The 21,040-nt window shown below is 38.5% G+C and overlaps 1 protein-coding gene across 1 annotated transcript; it reads left to right on the forward strand.

Moving 5' to 3' along the window:
• The first annotated feature begins 13,650 nt into the window (after positions 1–13,650).
• Positions 13,651–20,438, forward strand: aktip (akt interacting protein). The gene is made up of 10 exons (XM_058088999.2): positions 13,651–13,784; positions 14,327–14,468; positions 15,434–15,642; positions 15,761–15,825; positions 15,910–16,010; positions 17,163–17,251; positions 17,322–17,420; positions 18,360–18,467; positions 18,533–18,593; positions 19,418–20,438. Exons 2-10 carry the CDS (start codon positions 14,427–14,429, stop codon positions 19,523–19,525), a joined length of 882 nt encoding a protein of 293 aa, XP_057944982.2. The 5' UTR covers positions 13,651–13,784; positions 14,327–14,426; the 3' UTR covers positions 19,526–20,438.
• Positions 20,439–21,040: the final 602 nt, after the last annotated feature.

The following is a 21,040-nucleotide window of genomic DNA, read 5'->3' on the forward strand; positions in this document are numbered from 1 at the left end:
CAATACAACATCAGATCGTTGCTTCAGGGACTTTCAGTACCAGTTAAGCAAAGGTTTGGATTAGTTTGTAGAATCCGCCTGCCCCAGATTTTATGTTGAATTCCATCAATAACAATCTTCACGTTACAAATTTCCAAATTTCGAAACCCCAAAGATTGGCATTAGTATTCACACAAACGGACACACAATCACGATCAACCATTTTTTTGTTTTTTTTTTTTGTCACCCAGCATTTGTACCAATCAGATCTGAGACACGGGACTATCAATAAAAGATCTCAAGATCTCCTCCAAACAACCAACCAGGATGGAACTCAATAGGATGTGGCAAGGGAATCCGCCATGATGAACGCGAGAGGAATTTGCCTGTGAAGTGTTTGAACAATGTCCACACAGGAATTGGACACTTGGTTCTGGAGGCCAAAATAATGTAGCTAAGCCTCGTTGACAAGACTCTGGAAACGGGTGTCTGATTTCTGGGTGTCTATATCAGTAGCGTTACCGTAAATCTTTCAGTAGCAGTTAAGCAAAAGTTTGGATTAGTTTGTAGATTCCGCCTGCCCCAGATTTTGTGTCGAATTCCATCAATAACAATCTTCACGTTCCAAATTTCCAAATTTTGAAACCCCAAAGATTGGCTTTAGTATTCACACAAACGGACACACAATCACGATTAACCATTTTTTTTTGTCACCCAGCATTTGTACTGGGTGTCTATATCAGCAGCGTTACCGTAAATCTTTAATATTTCTCGGGATTTTTGAAGAAATATTTTTTTTTCTGAATATACTGAATGGATATCCAACTCTAAACATTACAACACCAGAGCGTTGCTTCAGGGACTTTCAGTAGCAGTTAAGCAAAAGTTTGGATTAGTTTGTAGATTCCGCCTGCCCCAGATTTTGTGTTGAATTCCATCAATAACAATCTCCACGTTACAAATTTCCAAATTTCAAAACCCCAAAGATTGACATTAGTATTCACACAAACGGACACACAATCACGATCAACCATTTTTTTTTGTCACCCAGCATTTGTACTGCGTGTCTATATCAGCAGCGTTACCGTAAATCTTTAATATTTCTCAGGATTTTTGAAGAAATAATTTTTTTTCTGAATATACTGAATGGATATCCAACTCTAAACATTACAACACCAGAGCGTTGCTTCAGGGACTTTCAGTAGCAGTTAAGCAAAAGTTTGGATTAGTTTGTAGATTCCGCCTGCCCCAGATTTTGTGTTGAATTCCATCAATAACAATCTCCACGTTCCAAATTTCCAAATTTCGAAACCCCAAAGATTGGCATTAGAATTCACTCAAACGGACACACAATCACGATCAACCATTTTTTGTTTTTTTTTTGTCACCCAGCATTTGTACCAATCAGATCTGAGACACGGGACTATCAATAAAAGATCTCATTTCCAGCCTCACTCCAACAACTGCACCACTTTCAAGATACACTGCGGGTATCAATTGCACCGTGAATAATGAAAAGCAATTACTTAGCTAAACAGAGCTGCCGCTGTAATAGCTTTTGTTTTACTTTTACTTTCAAAATGCAAATAGATTCCGTGGCTGCGTTTGCTCTACTCCGTCTTCTGGGTCATGCTCGGGACAATCTTGTCGTCGCACCCGTCGACCTACAGCGTTGTTGTGATGGAGGTTTAAATCAGACGGCGAAGTCTGTATTGAAAGCCGGCGATAGCGAAAGGGGGGGGAAACAGAAACAGAAGCCGGCTCCTTAGATTGTCTCTATTAATTATTCAGGCGCCAGAATCTCTATCCAATGACCCCCGTCAAATGAGCACACATTATTTAGCAGGCGGCCGCATGAGCGTAGGGACGTGAAGCATGGCCGCCCACGGAGGTATCGCAAATGCTGTGTGAACCTCGGCTTATGATGCTAATGCACGTCGTAGGGCCTCAAGCGTGTTGATACTTACACCGCTAAGCCACGGGACACGACACCGGTCTTTATCAATCACTCAATCACGGTGTTTAAAAAAAAACACATATTCATTATTAGAGGTTGGCCGTTTATTAGACTTGAGGCCTACATGGAAAGTGTTTTTTATTGTATTACAGTATTAGAAGTCTATTATACCACATTCTTACAAATGTGTTGGGATAAATACATTCAAAAAGATTTCCGGTTTATTAGAGGTTGGCCGTTTATTAGACTTGAGGCCTATATGGAAAGTGGTTTTTATTGTATTACAGTATTAGAAGTCTATTCTACCACATTCTAACAAATGAGTTGGGATAAATAAATTCAAGAAGATTTCAAGAGGTTTATTCGAGGTTGGCCGTTTATTAGACTTGAGCCCTATATGAAAAGTGTTTTTTATTGTATTACAGTATTATAAGTTTATTATACCACATTCTAACAAATGAGTTGGGATAAATAAATTCAAGAAGATTTCAAGAGGTTTATTCGAGGTTGGCCGTTTATTAGACTTGAGGCCTATATGGAAAGTGTTTTTTTATTGTATTACAGTATTATAAGTCTATTATACCACATTCTTAGAAATAGGTTGGGATAAATAAATTCAAGAAAATTTCAAGAGGTTTATTAGAGGTTTGCCGTTTATTAGACTTGAGGCCTATAGGGAAAGTGTTTTTTATTGTATTACAGTATTATAAGTTTATTATACCACATTCTTACAAATGTGTTGGGATAAATAAATTCAAGAAGATTTCAAGAGATTTATTAGAGGTAAGGCATTTATTAGAAAAGGAAAACAATGCAAGATGTAATAGTATTCTGTATATTTTTTCCGTTTTACTGAAATAAATACTGAATTAAAATAATACTCTAAAATATATGCTGATAAATATATATAATGTATATTAATAATCTGTATTATGTTTGTATTGGTTGCAGATGTCCATTAATGTGCACTGTCCTGAATAAATAGATTCATAAATAAAGAGAAAATATTTAAAAAGTACTGTGTGAGAGGCCTGTACTGTAAATTATTATTGCAAATGCTAAATAAGTATTATAAATTATTATTATTGTGATATTTGATAATAATGTGCATCATCCAGAAATAATGATTGAAACATTACGATATATTGTTTTTTTTAGCAGTATTGTGAATTTTACAGGTCAAAAATGAATAAATAAAGATGAAAACTGTGTTCATATACTAACTCTGACATCTACCACGAAATATCATGATAAAATTACCAACTTTGTGGGGGGTCACGTTAGGGAACCTGGGGTCAGGGTCTAGGAAAAGTTACCCAAAGAAGCTAAATCCTATTTCTGGTTGGCGTCCATTTTTAAACATTCTCTTTCTGGTCAGCATTTGGAAATAAAAAGAGTCTTGTGATGTGTCAGCGTGCAGCGGTTTAAAACCCGAGATAAAGCCCTGAACTTGTTGACATCCAGCAAAATGCGACGGACACATGTGACAACGCCATTGTCACCCCGCCCTGTTATTTTTGTCGCTCTTTTTAAAAAAAATAAAAATAAAAAAAGCGACCACACAGCCGCTCAGGATGTCTGCTAATTTATATGCCAGCAGCGAGAGTGTGGGTGGATGAAGGCTTCTTGAACGCACCCCCACAGGTGTGTCGTATGACCGTTTATGATGGTTAGCCTAGCCTTGATGTTGGGGGCATATTGGGGGGGGGACCTCACATCGTGGTTGCGGTTCGGGTCGGCCTGCGTAGGAAAGACGGGCCGCCACATGTCGGCCTGTGTGGCAGCAATGGCGAGCTCACAGCTTTTGCAGGCAGGCGGGGGGGGGGGGGGGGTGATTATTATAGTACTGGCTTCAAAAAGGTAAAATTATAATAAATGGGAATGCATTTCATAGGGAAGAAGTGGTTCAGTTTGCAAGGGTTTCAACAGTGGAAACAGGCTGCCATCTGCTGCTGGGTGAAGGAACAGCACTTTTGAAAAGAGGTCATTAACACTTTTTTGATAGCTAAGTAGCCTAAAATAATATTTTTGTGTCCAACAATATGTAAAAACATATCATGTTAATTTTTTAAAAATTGTCTTATGCATGTTAAAAGAATATATAGCACGCAATCCGTCATGTAACATATTGCAGTTGGGAATTAGCTGAATTAAAAATCCATTCAACAACCCACTCTTGCAACAATTTTTTTTTTTTTCTTAATGAATGAATTATTCAGTAACGCAGGCGCCGCCAACAAAAGGCATTGCCGCCTAATGTGTTTGCCTAAATAGCAAGTAAAGAGCGGGCCTTACCCTCTTAGTGGATAAGGTACCTCTGTTCTGCTTGTGCTAAGTGTGTCTCGTTTAATTTAATTCAATAATCCCGATAAATGAAATAAATCCCTTCTGGGACATCCATTTCTTGAGTGGGGAGATAATATAAAATGAGGTTCGCGGCGAAAGAAATTAGGACATTATGGTTGATTGAGCTTTTACAAAAAGCAGAAATATTACAGCGATATTCTTTATGTTTGTAATTTTAGCAATAATGAAATGAAGGCATCCACGCGGAAAGCAATCACCGCTCCAGAACGGATGACAGCGATTTGGAGGCTTAGCCCGGGAAGAAGGCATTAGCATTTTCGCACACACACATTCCCGATGCAAATTGTTTCACTTCAACTTTTTAAATACCATTTTGCGTTGAGACTTAATTTTAATAAGTGAGCAGATAAGAAAGTGCAGACTTGACAGACAGATGGTGCAACATATTTCATTCATGGAGGGGGGGGTTGAAAAAAAAAGTAAATGAAAGAGTGTGATTTTCTCGGAGAAATTACAGTTTATGAAATCAAATTGAGATTATTTGACTATAATGAAAAATATCCATATCAAACATTCATTGGAATTTAATAGCGATGCTGCAGTAATTAAAATATGCTACTCTGCATAAATGAAATTGGGCTTTTCTAAAGGCTGCGGCTGCTTGATAATCTTTTTACTTACAACCGCGCCTTTTCTGCGAGTGATTTAATTAACAACCTATTAAATGTGTTTCATTCTATCGAAGCTTTATTGAATAAAGAAAGTACTTGTACTCAACGGCAAGAATGATTTTCAAGACGCCAAAACATGTACCGCACATATAGTGTAAGTATTATTATTAGATTTTTTTTTTCCAGTTAAGTCAAGCTACTAAATTAGTATGCTAGCGAAATGATCGACGTGGTTCGGCTCGGGAAAATCGTTTGTAACTTTGCCGGTTGTTGTTAGTTTAATATCCCAGCAAACGTAAACAATGTTGACAATAAGGTTCTGCAACGTTACTGACCTGCTAACTGTGCCAGTCAAGCGCCTCTGCTGGTTGCAGCCAAGTACTGCACTTTATTTTTTACCGATGACATGAAATCATCGACAATCGAATCGACATGGACAGAATTCCTAACCTGTAGAACTACACGGAATGCCAAAACTAGCGACCACGCAATTGAATTGTTGGCTTTCCACTTAATTCCAGTCGAGGTCAGTATCGGAAGTTGTCGACTGTTGTTCGGGAAACCGTACAAGATTAAAGTCGCGGTTCTTGATTGAATTCTGAGTCTTGATTCTTGATCTTAACTAATTTTTCAAAACCCAACCCCTTCAATATCGGCACTTCAGACTATTTGACCGATCTTTCAAGACACACCAGCCAATCACAGGGCACATATAGACAAACAACCATTCACACTCACATTCATACCTATGGACAATTTGGAGTCACCAATTAACCTAGCATGTTTTTGGAAGGTGGGAGGAAACCGGAGTACCTGGAGAAAACCCACTCATGCACGAGGAGAACATGCAAACTCCACACAGAGATGTGGTGGAATTGAACTCGGGTCTCTTAGCTGTGAGGCCTGCGCACTAACCACTCGCCGTGCAGCACCAAAAGAAAGATCAGAAATAAAAGTTTGTGTCCAACTTTTTCTGTTTGTTAGTAATCAACAGTAGAACACAGATAAGTTCCAGGAAAATATCAGTTCCTAACTAAAATACTTTGACACAAATATTTATTGCCTTTGTACATATTTGGTATTGAGTGAGTTAATTGGTTTCTTGTTACAGCAAGAAAGGAAAACATGTAAACTCCACACAGAGATGGGGTGGAATCGAACTCGGGTTTCCTAGCTGTGAGGCCTGTGCGCTAACCACTCGCCATGCAGCCCCAAAAGAAAGATCAGAAATAAAAGTTTGTGTCCAACTTTTTCTGTTTGTTAGTAATCAACAGTAGAACACAGATTAAGTTTCAGGAAAATATCAGTTCCTAACTAAAAACACTTTGACACAAATATTTATTGCCTTTGTACATATTTGGTATTGAGTGAGTTAATTGGCTTCTTGTTACAGCAAGAAAGAAAAACATTTTTGTGTTTGTTAGTAATCAAGATGGATAGAGTCACTAAAATATTGTTTAATTCCGTTTCAATCCATTGGTGGATTGAAATGTTTACTGAAATCCAAAGTACTAAAACTGGGATTAATTTAATTGGGAATAATTTTCTGTGACTAAATTGTTTGATAATTTTATAAATATTAGCTTTTGTTTTTCGACTTCGTCTAATCCAAACAATAAATGACTGGTACTATTTCGAGGTGCCACTCATCCCGCCAGTCCTATTCTGTGGTTGCCAGATAGAAATAATAGAATGTCACTCCTACACGTCACCGACTTCCCTCAAGCCCATAATTCCCTCTCCGGAGTCGATGCGGACAACATTCCGTCACTGGCTTTTTCACTTTGGTGTGTGTTTGCACCACCACCCTCCGTCCGACAGACTGCGTAAATTCGGACTCCCGCCGGATCCCGGGACTGTCACTCGGCGCCGGTGCGGTGCCAGGCATTGATCGGCGTATATATCTTGTTCTCTACTTCGCCAACCTTCATCAACAGATGTGACTGCAGAATTGATTGCGAAGCGAGTCAATGACTTGAGTCTCTTCGGAAACATTTTTATTTATGTTTGTGTTTATGTGGATAGCTTAGAGGGCCATTAGCCGGATTACCTTTGAGACTTGGCTGAACAACAGATGTTCAAGGACGGCTCAATCAATTTGCCTTGCAAGACGGCTGCCGTTGCCGGAAACAAGTGATGGCTTTACAAGGGAAAAGAAGGACTGTTGTTTTTGGAGCAGTGAACCAACATTTTGCTGCTACAGCCGTCCCAATAAATCATGCTGTTTTATGGCTGGATATGATAATGTGCGTATTTAAGCAAATGTTACATATTATTTTGCTTAAACTAAGCACTTTCTAAACTAAACTCTTTATAAAGCTAGAACTGGATCTTAATTTACGTCTTAAATGGCTTGTTTTCTTGGATTATGTCTACTATTTTGGTAATACCAGTGTAAAGGTGACTAAAGGGTATTATTTTATGTCTAATAATGTTAAAAACTGTATTCAGAACAGCTTTTCTTGCTGTAACTACAAAAAGCGCGTTGGCCTCACAGATAGGAGGCCCGAGTTCGATTCCACCCCATCTCTGTGTAGTGTTTACATGTTCTCCTTTCTTGCTGTAACAAGAAGCCAATTAACTCAGTCAATACCAAATATGTACAAAAGCAAGAAATATTTGTGTCAAAGTGTTTTTAGTTAGGAACTGATATTTTCCTGGAACTTATCTGAGTTCTACTGTTGATTACTAACAAACAGAAAAAGTTAGACACAAATTTTTATTTCTGATCTTTCTTTTGGGACTGCACATCAAGTGGTTAGTGTGTAGGCCTCACAGCTAGGAGACCCGAGTTCGATTCCACCCCATCTCTGTGTGGAGTTTGTATGTTTTCCTTTCTTGCTGTAACAAAAAGCCAATTAACTTACTCAATACCAAATATGTACAAAGGCAAGAAATATTTATGTCAAAGTATTTTTAGTTAGGAACTGATATTTTCCTGGAACTTATCTGTGTTCTACTGTTGATTACTAACACACAGAAAAAGTGTGCCGGAGCTTGGTAGGCAACACACAGTATGATTGCGTCTATGGGTGACTCAACTAAAGTAAATAAAATTCTTAGCTACGCACCTTTTTTCCGGACATTCCCCGGGTCAGCCAAAGTTTTTGTTTTGATTGTTGATGCTAACAAGGCAGACGACCGTTTAACAAAGATGCATGCGTACTTACAATGGCAGACGTTGACAGCTCCAGAAATATCTTCATATTAGACAAGGCTCTTCTTTTGGATCACTCCTGCCGCTATGCAATATTCCTAAATTTGATTTCTGATCTGCTCTCCTTTTATTAGTTTGGGTGTTATTAAACGCGATTGCTTCATCTTAATAGAATATATTTCCGGGAGCCTCCGAATGTGGTTAGGAGATGATATTCAAATTCAATAACATGGCCTGTACTTAGTACATGGCACTAATAAATGCCAATGTATGATGCATATGCAGACGGGGCTCAGCGTGGAAGTCGCGGCGATGCAGTAATAACGTCAGGAGGGGGGGGGGGCATTGGGGGGGACCCAGATGACCTACATAAAAACGTAGGAAGGATGAAAAGATGGCTGTTTTTATTGTCTTGTATTTAGATTGTATGTATTGTGTTGTATGTAACACACAAGCACCAAACCACACATGGGCAACTCGTGACCGAAAAGTTGAGTTCTTAGAGGTTAGAACTTTGCACCCTTGTGTTGTTGAGATTTTTATCAGGGAATCTGCTCTTGCAAAAGGTTGCAGCTTTAGGAAGCTTATGAGTGGCGGAGAGTGACCTTTACTTTTATTATGAATATGTCTATTTCAGCGTGATTATTATTATTATGGAGTGAAATCTATGCATATGATCAGCACAATGGATTTCTTTTTCATTAGTTGTGTAAAATGCCAGTCAGTGAATGACTAGAAGGGCAGTGGATGACAGATTACCACCCCCGTCATGTCTCCTCTTGCTCCTTCACTGACAATTGGAATTAATATGCGCAAAGCTCACACTTCTCCATTTGTTGAATGAGTTTTTTTTTTTTTTTTTTTTTTTTTACCCGGGCAACTTTATCAGAGGCTAACATTATCAAGAGCTTTGCCGAGAGCCGTCTTCGTCTTGCTCACATCCAAGTGTGGCCAACACTTGTCACTGTCAATCACGAGGCGATAATACACAGACGATTCCCTCATTTGGTTTAATAAAATCTCCGGGCTTATTTGAACTGCAGTCATTACAGCAAATAATTGCTGCATTGAGGTTTTAGCCCGGCCATAGCCTCGGGGATAAGAACAGACTATTGCTATATGAAGGATTTGCCGGCTGGGTGGATTTGTTTTTTTAACCCGTGCTCCCCAGTTGTTCATATGTCCAAAATGAATATTACATTTGAATCCAGATCTGGCTTTCTTTATTCAAACTAACATTGTTATTAAGCATTATCTGAATATGGAGTCATCCGTTTTCACTCTTTTCTCTGTGCTCGGGCTGCCAAGGCTGCTTCCACGGGGGACTGCCAGCTGTCATTTAAACCAAATTGTGGATGTGAAAATCGGCAGGCCTAAAACTCTCGGAGGGGAGGAAAAAAAGCGTGAAGGAACATATTTCATCTCCAAGTTTAACTATGCCACCAGCTGTCCAGATTGAATATTATGAATGAGAAATGCAAACAATTAGATGATAAAATGAGTGGTTGCTTTTTGTTGTTGACTAGGCAGACTAATATGAAGATATGATGTTTCACTGCACTGCAGACCATCTCGGATGGAAGGCTTCGTTGTAGTGAAAACATGTCTGTGTTTGTGTACGGTACACAAAAACCGTAAAAACTGTAAATGTTCTTATTTACTTGACATTTTGGAAAGGATTTTCCCAAACCACAACCATTACGGCCTTGACTAAGCAACCCAATCAACCTCTAAATACCACCATTATCATGTCACAATGAGCAATGCATTTATTGGGGCGCTGCAATGACGTCAGCCTCCCTCTAGGCTTTAGAGTCCGAGTTCTCTGGCTCCCTCTGGTGGACAGAGGCAGCATTGTAGCACCAATCAACCTCTAAATACCACCATTATCATGTCACAATTATATAAACCATCAATAATATAAACAAACAAAGCCCTTGCCAGGCTAAATTATACTGTATATAAAATATGTACTCTAAATTCCGGTATTGCGTATGAGCAATGCATTTATTGGGGCGCTGCAATGACATCAGCCTCCCTCTAAGCTTTAGAGTCTGAGTTCTCTGGCTCCCTCTGGTGGACAGAGGCAGCATTGTAGCACCATCGACCATTGTTTATGCCCCTACAATGAAAGGGTTTCGCAAACAAACTCTTATTAGTATATTTTTGCTGTAAAGTTTGAGCGTTAAGTTGCTGTGTGATGAGTTTAATCACCGTGAGTCTGTGTTTGTGTACGGTACACAAAAACTGTAAAAACTGTAAATTTTCTTGTTTACTTGACATTTTGGAAAAGGATTTTCCCAAACCACAACCATTACGACCTTGACTAAGCAACCCAATCAACCTCTAAATACCACCATTATCATGTCACAATTTTATACACCATCAATAATATAAACAAACAAAGCCTTTGCCAGGCTAACTTATACTGTATATAAAATATGTACTGTAAATTCCGGTATTGCGTATGAGCAATGCATTCATTGGAGCACTGCAATGACGTCAGCCTCCCTCTAGGCTTTGGAGTCTGAGTTCTCTGGCTCCCTCTAGTGGACAGAGGCAGCATTGTAGCACCATCGACCATTGTCTATTGACCCTACAAAGAAATGGTTTCCCCAAACAAACTCTTATTAGTGTATTTTTGCTGTAAAGTTTGAGTGTTAAGTTGCTGTGTGATGAGTTTAATCACCGTGAGCAATGACCCCCTGAAATTTCCGGCGGGTTGGCAAGCTCGTTGGGAGTTTTTTTCATAGTTGATGATTGGCTCCTGTCAATTACAGAGCTGTTTTCATGGATTTGTGCGCGCCACAATATGCTGTTTTATGACAAAGGCACTTGCTGCTTATAAAACAGTGTGGCTTATTTATGTATAAATTTAGTTATCCTTCTAAATATAGGAGAGTTAAGAAAAATGCATGTCTTTAAATAAATGTACAATTTCAAAATAAGTTTGTTTGTGTGTCTAAAATAAATGAGCAAGTCATAGCATTTAAGAAAGTCGACGGTTGGCAGTTTAATAACAAAAAAACTGCAGAGTGTCACACGTTCAATTAGTCAATCCAATCTCCCCGCTGTAATTACTTTCATTAGTATATTTGTTTGACCAAGCAAGGTCACAAGTTGATTTGCTAAAGAATAAAAAAAAAAAACAACTCATTACAAAAGCAGTGGTGTGGATATTTGCACCCTTGTTAGCCTCGGATAGTTTAGCTCAATGTCGAGGAAGGCAATGGCGCCATAAACTTATTTGTTTTTGTGGTCGTCTTTGATTTGTACGTGTCAAAAGTGCTGCGGGTGACCTTGCCTCCTCTGCTGCGCAAACTAAACTAAGCAGGACACTAATTAGCTTTGTCAGTCAAGTGTACATGGGACAATATACAATCAAATAACAATGATGAGGTCAATAATTTGTATTTACTCCAAAACTTGGACAATGTCATCCCTACCAATTAATACAGTCGCTCATGCGTTAAATTAGTTTTTTTCCCCTCACCCGGAAAAATAATGAGGTGTAATTGTAAGGAAATCAATTCATCAAGCGAGTGCCAAAGAAATTGTGGTTAAAAACTAAAAGAAATGCGAGACACAGATGGCTTGGATGCACCCTACCCTCGAGGGACGGTTGCTGCGCAGCGCACCGAAACGTTCAATTTAAACCGACGCTAATGCCAAGAGTGTATTGTTCATCAAAGTGTCTTTAAGCACACGGGTGTCCAAAGTGCGGCCCGGGGGTCATGATGTCTTTTTTTTATTGGCTTACGGCACATTCTAAAAATACAACTTAACAGAAACAACAGAAAAAAGTAAAAAATCAGCAATAATTTTATAAAAAATAATGTCAAAATATTAACAGGAAAAATAAAAAGTTTTAGGAAAATGATGTAGTATGAGGAAAAATTACATTTTAGTTGCAGGAAGTTCAAATAAGAAAAATAAGTCAATTAAAATTATATTGTGGAAAAAGTTCCAATTTTAGGAGAATAAAGTCAAAATATTACAGCAATAAAGTCATAATTGTGAAAAAAAATCTAAAAATACATTCTAAAAATTTAACTTAACAGAAACAAATAGAAAAAAAATCTGCAATAATTTTATTTTAAAAAATGTCAAAATATTAACATGAAAAATAAAAAATTGTACGAAAATGATGTTGTAATATGAGAAAAAATTACATTTTAGTTGCATGAAGTGCAAATAAGAAAAATAAGTCCATTAAAATTATATTGTGGAAAAAGTTCCAATTTTAGGAGAATAAAGTCAAAATATTACGACAATAAAGTCATAATTGTGAAAAGAAAATGACAAATCTAAAAATACAACATTCTAAAAATACATTCTAAAAATGCAACTTAACAGAAACAATAGAAAAAAAAAATAAAAATCAACAATAATTTTATAAAAAAATAATGTCAAAATATTAACAGGTAAAATAAAAAGTTTTATGAAAATGATGTTGTAGTATGAGGAAAAATTACATTTTAGTTGCTTGATGTTCAAATACGAAAAATAAGTCAATTAAAATTATATTGTGGAAAAAGTTCACATTTTAGAAGAATAAAGTCAAAATATTACGGCAATAAAATCATAATGAGAAGAAAATGACAAAATATGAAACCTTTGCATCATAAAAAATATATTATATCATATAAACATAACATACTGGACTCTATTTAAAGGTCTCAAGCCAAAAATTTATATGGGGATCAAAAAGATCCGCTGTGGCGACTCCGCAATCAGGAAGAAGCCGAAAGAAAAACAAACAAACTCATCTAATTTTTACTAGGTTACACTCTTCTGCACTGTGTGTATGCTCGCGGCCCCGCCTCCACCCACTGAGACAAAAAGACTGTATGGCCGACAAAAGGGCTCGCTCTGTTCATGCCATTGTTCTATGGAACAAAGGCGCTGAAACCACTGTACAAGGCGAATAAAGCCTCTTGCTGGCTACTGAATTATTTTGTTATCTTATTTTGCACGAGGGAGGCATTTTGTTTGATGGCCTCCTGTTGGTGTGTGCGTGGGTGAAATGTCAAGATAATTTATTGCAAGTATTGTCAATGTTCTCTGAATTCTCAAATATACTGATAAGAGGCTTTGATGGGGGTGTCATCAATACCTGAGATTTTCCGCCATTTGTAAGTTATCTAGTGACTGTTCACTTACTTTCCTAATTCTGATATATTTTCAAGCATAAGTTCCTTACACACCCGCCGTCACTTTCTATTCCTGGCTTTATTTGATGGACAAAAGTACTGTAATTTGATGTCTTGGCACTTGACAGCTGCTAATAGTGACAGGTGTTTGCTAGCCTTGTGTCCACTTCCAGTTGTGAAACCTACTGAGGGAATAGCGTTACTAATTTATAGTAGTGCTTTTGTATATAGTTAATGATTAAATGACCTTCTAAGTGTCTGTTTCTCCAAAAGTGTACTTTTTTGTTGTTTTTTTTCATGTTTCTTCCACAAGTCGTCGCTGTCGCCGATGTCCCATTTCCTGTTTTTCACGCGTCTGAATTCCGGCGAATCAAAAACACGAATGCCACGTTACCGGACCAATGAGAATGTTCGCTGATACATAGAAACGCCCCTCCGCTTCATGTTAGTTTGAGCTCCGGCTGTCAAAGTGTTTAGCTCCATTAATGCTATCAGCTAGTTAGCCGTGTTTACACCCATGGGATGACGAACAGATGAGTATTTGCAGCACATAAACTGAGGTAAATTGCTTTTTTAAGTTTTGTGGAAGTGTGTTGACTATCTTCGGAAGGCTAGCGCGGTAAATTTTGAGGTATATTCACGTTGTCACAGACGCCGAATCGATCTTGCTAAAGCTAAAGCTAGCTTGCTTGGTTCAAGGAAGCAGGTGAGGTAACGTCAAATTGTTTATAAATTCATGTATTGGTCTTTAACAGTCGGTTTGGAAAAGTCAATGATATGCTCCGAATGGAAATGAACTTCAATATAAGAAGTTTTCCGTGATACAGCAATCGCTATCCTGCTAGTATAAGCCCTCATCCCTTGCTAGGCGAATGGCACCCAAGTTGCTATCTTGTCAGACGATCTACAACGCCGACAGTTAATTTTGTATAAGTTTACTAATATTATTAGCCGACTTGAGCATTAATAATGTGGTTATACGATTGTTAACGTACACAATTTGACAATGCAGTGGTGCTACTGTAAGTAAGAAACTCTTGTGCAGATGTTCTGAGGTGTGTTGTGTAACATTGTTGCATGTTTATCTGTTCTCTGTCTGCAGAGCCACACAATTTGTTTCATGTATGGCCTGAAAAGCCCTTGTCATGGCACCTACTTAAAGGGAGAAAAGGGGAGCACCATACTGATCCTCTTCATGAGTAATGAACCCCTTCTGGAGCATGTCTGCCAATACGAGTCGTAAGGTAAGGTATTTAAGAAAACAGTTAAGTGTGGTAGTTGTGGTGGTAATTAAAGGTATGGTAAAAACAATTTTTTGTGGAGTTGCTACTTTCTCATGAAACTGTCAGCTGTGTACTTTGCAGTCAAACACACAAACGCTCAAAAGCACTTGAAAGCACAAAAACACCGGCTTTGAAAGCACCGTGCATGTGGTGTCAGCTTATGGAATGAGCCTATGAAAGTTTGTTTGATGTTAAGAGTTAAAAATTTCCACATAGAAAATAATGGCAATTAGAAATCTGTTCTACTCATACGGAAACATTATATCAGTTCAGCTAAAATCAAAGAAAATAAAATTACACCTATAAATAATTTGGCCCTGGTTTCACTGAACACCAAGTGGACAATTTAGAATACTATATTCACAATTAGAATGCTTCTTCTGCCTTTTATTTGTATTTATTCATTTAATTTAACAATTTATGTGCTTGAAAATGCAGTGTTCAGGCCAAGAATAAGTACAATTACATTGCATTTTAGTTTTTACTAATAGGCTGTATTCAACCACAAAACAGCACTGATTTATTAATTCATGACTTTGTGGAAAAAGAGTGAGGATGCAATGTTCGAACCGAGGGACAACTGTATTCGCACACGGACAGGTATTTCGGAAAACCATCAAAGGAACCTATGCTGGAAGAGACACGGACAGGAACAGGTCGCATTCGTGGCCACCAAAATTTCCAGCTGGCATTCGTTTCAAATGCTGAATGTCATCAGCAAACCTTCCTGGTACATTCCTAACGTCTTTCTGTGCAGTTATAAATATCTACGGTGCCGTTTCCTCAAACGATTGACTTACATAAACACACCTTCGCTTTGACTCATCTCGATGAGCTGCACCGTAACCTGAGAAGATGCTCAAAGCACATGTCGACCCCACTTTGAGCGCCACCCATGCTGAGATGTCAGCTGCGTTATTTTGCAGAGACCTGACAGCGAGGACCAGGGCGGACACGGGGAGCAGAAAAGCAGCCCGCCCCGGCAGCCCTTCGGCAAGAAGCAGCTTCCAGCCATCCCCAAGAATGCAGCCGCCGTCACTAAGCCCACAGGCATGGGCAGCCCGGCCCACTCAGCCAACAGCCAGCATGTGCCCTACGGACCGTTTTACTTGGAGTACTCCCTGCTGGCTGAGTTGTAAGTTTCTACATAGGAATCTGTTTTATTCAATGCTGAAAGAGTAGCATTGTATGCATTTTTTTTCCCGTGTCTGTGTTTCAAATTGATTTGAACTTGGCTGTCATGTGCCCTGCAGCACACTCGTGATTAAGCAGAAACTGCCTGGAATTTATGTGCAGCCGTCTTACAAGTCAGCGCTGAGTGAGTGTTGTTGCATGTGGAAATCGGTCACTTTATCCGCCTTGCACTTTCACTGCTAATATTTTCTGTTTTTCTTTGTTTTAGTGTGGTTTGGAGTCATATTCATCAGGCATGGCTTGTACCAAGATGGAGTCTTTAAATTCACTGTGTACATCCCAGATAACTATCCAGACGGCGATTGTCCAGTGAGTAGTGCTCACTGGATTCGCATTCATGAGTTTCACACCAACAGCTGAGTTTAAAGCGCATGTACGGGTAGATAAAGCCGCTGGATGCGGACTGCTCATGATACAGGAAATGTAGCTACAACCTACAAGGCTTCTTATCGAGTAATTACAGTAAAAGCAGAAGCTCTTGGCTGGAGTTAATCATTTGTTGCTTGCTTAACCTTCCTCTTGTGTTAGCTTTCTGGTATCATCTCTTATGTTACCGGGTCGGTTTTGACCCATGGATTAAATCAGCTATAAAATACACTAAAAACAATAAGTTACCATCATATCTTGGTTATCTTTGTAGGCTTCCTCATCCACGAAAACGTTGGTTTTAATACTTTTGGATTTTTTATATATTTTTTATATATTTTTTTATATTTTTGGACATGTAGGCCTTTTTTTGTCACTATACCCCTCCATTTCAATTTCCAAAAATGGTAAAATGAACCTAAAAAAAATCATAATTAATAAATTGAAGGTTCTTTTGTTACCTGGCTATTACTGAGGGCTATAGAACATATCTCTTCAATCAATTAGTTTTATTTATTTTCTCATTTTAGTATTAATCACTAAAAAAAACATCGATGGTGAATGAGTGAATTCACCTCATATGTCTGGACATTGTTTTTTCTGCTGGTATACTGGAAAAACGGTCAAGATGAGAATCCCCTGAAGCTTCCATGATGAGAAGAGGAGCTGGTTGTCATTGTGTTGGCTAATTGTACACTTATGATTTCAGTTGTGGCTCAAAATATTGCTTTATAGTCATATTATTATAACCGGGTCCAAACCGACCCTAACAATACAGTGGTCATCATTTCAACCAGACCATTTTAAAATGTAGTAAAATTTATTTTTTTGGTTTTATTTTGTTGAAATAGAGTTTCCTGACAAAGTCAAAAAGCCTTGATGCAATAAACAAATGTTATGGGATTCTTTTTATGCATTAAAATGTAAAACGGGTCGGTGCCGACCCTAACGCAAGAGGAGGGTTAACTGAAGCTGGGGGTTCAACTGCATTTAAAAACAAAAAAAAAATAAATACCAATTCAACTATTATACATTCTTCAGTAGCTTTCTTTTAGAATGGTCTTAATTTTATATTGTTTCAATGGTTTATTACAGAAATTAGTGTTTGACATGCCAGTCTTCCACCCGCTCGTCGACCCCGTTTCTGGAGAACTTGATGTCAAAAGAGCTTTCACCAAATGGAGGTATGTCTTTGCTTTTTTTTTATACCTATGAACTTTATAGAACATCTCCAACAGGCATTTTCCTTTGCAGACGGAATCACAACCACATCTGGCAAGTCCTCATGTATGCACGTACAATTTTCTACAAGATCCACACCACAGAACCCCTCAACCCAGAAGCTGCTGTCCTGTGAGTGTCCAAAATCATCACCTCCAAAAATACCATCAGTTTTGGTGTATAAGCTATAGACAAACAACCATTCACACTCACATTCATACCTATGGACAATTTGGAGTCGCCAATTAACCTAGCATGTTTTGGGAATGTGGGAGGAAACCGGACTACCCGGAGAAAACCCACGCATGCACGGGGAGAACATGCAAACTCCTCACAGAGATGGCCGATGGTGGAATTGAACTCCTAGCTGTGAGGTCTGCGTGCTAACCACTAGACCGCCGTGCAGCCCGGAGCAAATCATGAGCTATGAAAAAAAACTCAAAGAGCTTTTGAGCTATTACAGTTTGATGCACGGTAAACCATCACACAGCAACTTAACACTCAAAAGGTTTACCAATATGAGTTCAAAGAGGAAGAAGATGTAAAAGTTTTTACTATCATGCATTGCGTCTGAGCAAAGCATTTCATTGGATGGACGCAATACATCCTGGGAAAATGTATTTATTTTTTTATGTTAAACTTGTATTGGTACTTGTTTGCATATTTTATACACCGCAATTTACTATTAAAAACAACTTCTCACAGTTAAAAAAAAAAGCACATCATGATGTTTCAACCACACGCTACAGATTGTTGGAGTTGTGAGCATCTGATGTATTGAACAATTACATAATAATAATAAATTTAATTTAAAATGCACTTTACATTAAATAAATGATCTCAAAGTGCACCAGTTTGGCTAACCTAAAATTAAAAGTCAGTGTTCCAGTTCTCTTCTCAGTCTGTCCCATTATTTTCCTCCACATACTGAAATGTTTTTAGTGTTACACAAGTGTTTAAAACACCGTTTTTTCCCCTTTAGACTCCATTGCTGCTGATATATTTTGGAGTGTTTGCTTTATGCGTGATTGTTTTGCACCTTAAGTTCTCTAAACAGTCATCTCCCCTCAGCTATGAGAAGGACGTGCAGTTGTTCAAGAGCAAAGTGGTGGACAGCGTGAAACTATGCAACAGTCGTCTGTTTGACCAGCCCAAGATAGACGATCCCTACGCAATAAGGTAACCTCCTTATTTCACCTTTTGTGTACCTGATGATAAATAATGTCTTGTTGTCTTTGCTGCAGCTTTTCTCCATGGAATCCAGCTGTTCACGAGGAAGCAAAAGAACGAATGTTCGCATACAAAGTAGGTATCTTCTATTTTCTTTTTCTTAGCCTGTCGTAGCTGAAGACTGCTGTGCACGGGTTCTGTTTGTTCGGGAAATGTGCTTTACATTTATTTATTTAATACGTCACAAATGCTTTTCCTTTTTTATTGGGCAGTTTCTCTTCCAGTTATAATAATGGGCTAAACATGTTAGCCGATCTCTTTCCTTTCCACATTAGATTTGACCCTAATAAATTATTTTGACTTTTCTATGAGTAGGACAGAAAATTTAACCGTTCATTGATTCGATAAACACGTCTTTGGTTCAGCACATAAGCAGTTAGCATAGCTCTTGTGTATTTGTTGACGTAGATATTCATTTATTTTCTACCGCTTATCTTTACAAGGCGAGAGGCGGGGTACACCCTGGACTGGTGGCCAGCCAATCACAGTGCACATATAGACAAACAACCATTCACACTCATACCTATGGACAATTTGGAGTCGCTAATTAACCTAGCATGTTTTTGGAATGTGGGAGGAAACCGGAGTACCTGGAGAAAACCCACGCATGCACGGGGAGGGTGGAATTGAACCCTGGTCTCCTAGCTGTGAGGTCTGCGTGCTAACCACTCGCCTACCGTGCAGCCTGACGTTATTTGGTTTCCAAAGGAAAAAAATGGTTTCTAACAGTCATGATGAGTTGTCTTATATTCACCGTCTCGGGATTTACATATGCACACAGGTGGCGAGTCAGAGCTTTTCTTCCTGTCACTCGCACACACCAGCAACCTGGAGGTGGTTAGCAAGAGAAAGGTGTATTCTTTTACCAGACAACTTTTTACCTGGCCGATTTCCTCTAGAGACGACCCGAGGATCACCACAAGGGAACGCAGGGCACAGGCCTGTCCTGGGTCAAACCGGGATCAACGCAGCCCTTCAGCAAAGACGACAGCCCCCCTCGTAGCTGAACCCGCACACGGCCACTAGAGGGAAGCACTCGCACCACTCGCCATGCCACTTTTGCCTCCCCAATCAATGTTTGTGAGCCGGATTCCTCAAGAGAAGGAAAAAGGAACATTTTGTTTTTAATTGCTCAGCTTTAAAAGTTTAACACGCAACAGCTTTAGCGTAAGGAAAAACCAAGTTTGTAAGGCAAAGATGACAAATGGATGTCTCCAAGTAAAATCAAAGAGTCGTCTCATAAGACGTGAGTGCAGTGGATCACATGCTCTCTCTCTCTCTGGCTCAGGACTGTTCTACTCATCAGACCAGGAATGTCAATCACAGCTGGGTTGAAGACCTCCAATCTGTCAATCATGGCAATGTTTGTATTGTTTTCTTACTAATTGGGTTTATTTTTAATGATGTGCAAAGCATCGTCTTACGGTTCATAATATATTGCCGAATGGTTTTAAATATGCTCTAGAAGTAAAGTAGCATTTTATTATTTTTAAATTGGTGAATTCTTATTATAAAGGATAGGTTATGTAAATAATGGTTCAAGGTTTGATTTCCGGAGATGGTGTTTTCCCAATCTGATTTATTGCACCTTTATCAGTTGGCACACAATTCAAGGATTCAACTTCAAATGATAATCACATTTGTTGACATATTTTTCTTTTCCCACTGTTGCACATGAATTAACTGTATGACTGGTGTAAGAATATAATATTAGATGGTGCTAAAAGCCGCTGGATCTATTTATAGTCGCTGTGAAAGGACAAATATGTTGCTGCCATTTAGCCTCCCATCTTAAATCAAACCATTTTATTGACCTGATGTTCACCACAGATCCTTTGCATTGTGTGTGAATGACATTACGGCATAGATCGATCAATGCTTTTTTTCTCTTGATGACAATAAAATATTGATTTAATACTCCATACGCTTATGTTTTATCTGACTTGTATGTTTACAGCATATATTGTTGTGTTGCAGCATCACATTTCAGATTATTTTCAATGCCAGACTTCAGATTTTTACCTTAATGGACATCATTTGTCAGTATTTTCTGTTTAAACAGCAGAGCACTCCTGTTATGATAGAGGATCTTTGACTCGTGTTTTTGACAGGAGATCCACTCTTGTAATAGCGGATTATTGACAATATATCCTTATAAACATCAGGATCTCGAATGTCTTTGAACGTTTTAGAGCACCAGTCATGTAAAGATTCTTAGATTTGCTGTTTTCAACTCTTTTCCGCCCCCTCTTGCTATACTTTGGTTTCATCCACATCACGTGGTGAGTTTAAAACAAATAGGTCCTTTAAAACAAAACTCCGCGCCTGTCATGTCGGGAATTATTTACCATTGTTTTTGGCAGTAGGTTAATATAGTAAAGATCTTCTGTTTTAAAGGATCTTTGGCTGTATACTTTTGCAGTAGGTCCTAAAAATGCGTGGCATCTTTGTTACAAAAGTGTCTTTGACAAGCGTTATTGCATAGTTCCGTAAAAAGTGGCTTTAAGGGTGTAATACCCCAA

The sequence above is a fragment of the Doryrhamphus excisus genome, linkage group LG13, assembly GCF_037039965.1.
Source record: "Doryrhamphus excisus strain RoL-2023G ecotype Guam linkage group LG13, RoL_Dexc_Guam_v1.1, whole genome shotgun sequence".
NCBI classification, from domain to species: domain Eukaryota; kingdom Metazoa; phylum Chordata; class Actinopteri; order Syngnathiformes; family Syngnathidae; genus Doryrhamphus; species Doryrhamphus excisus.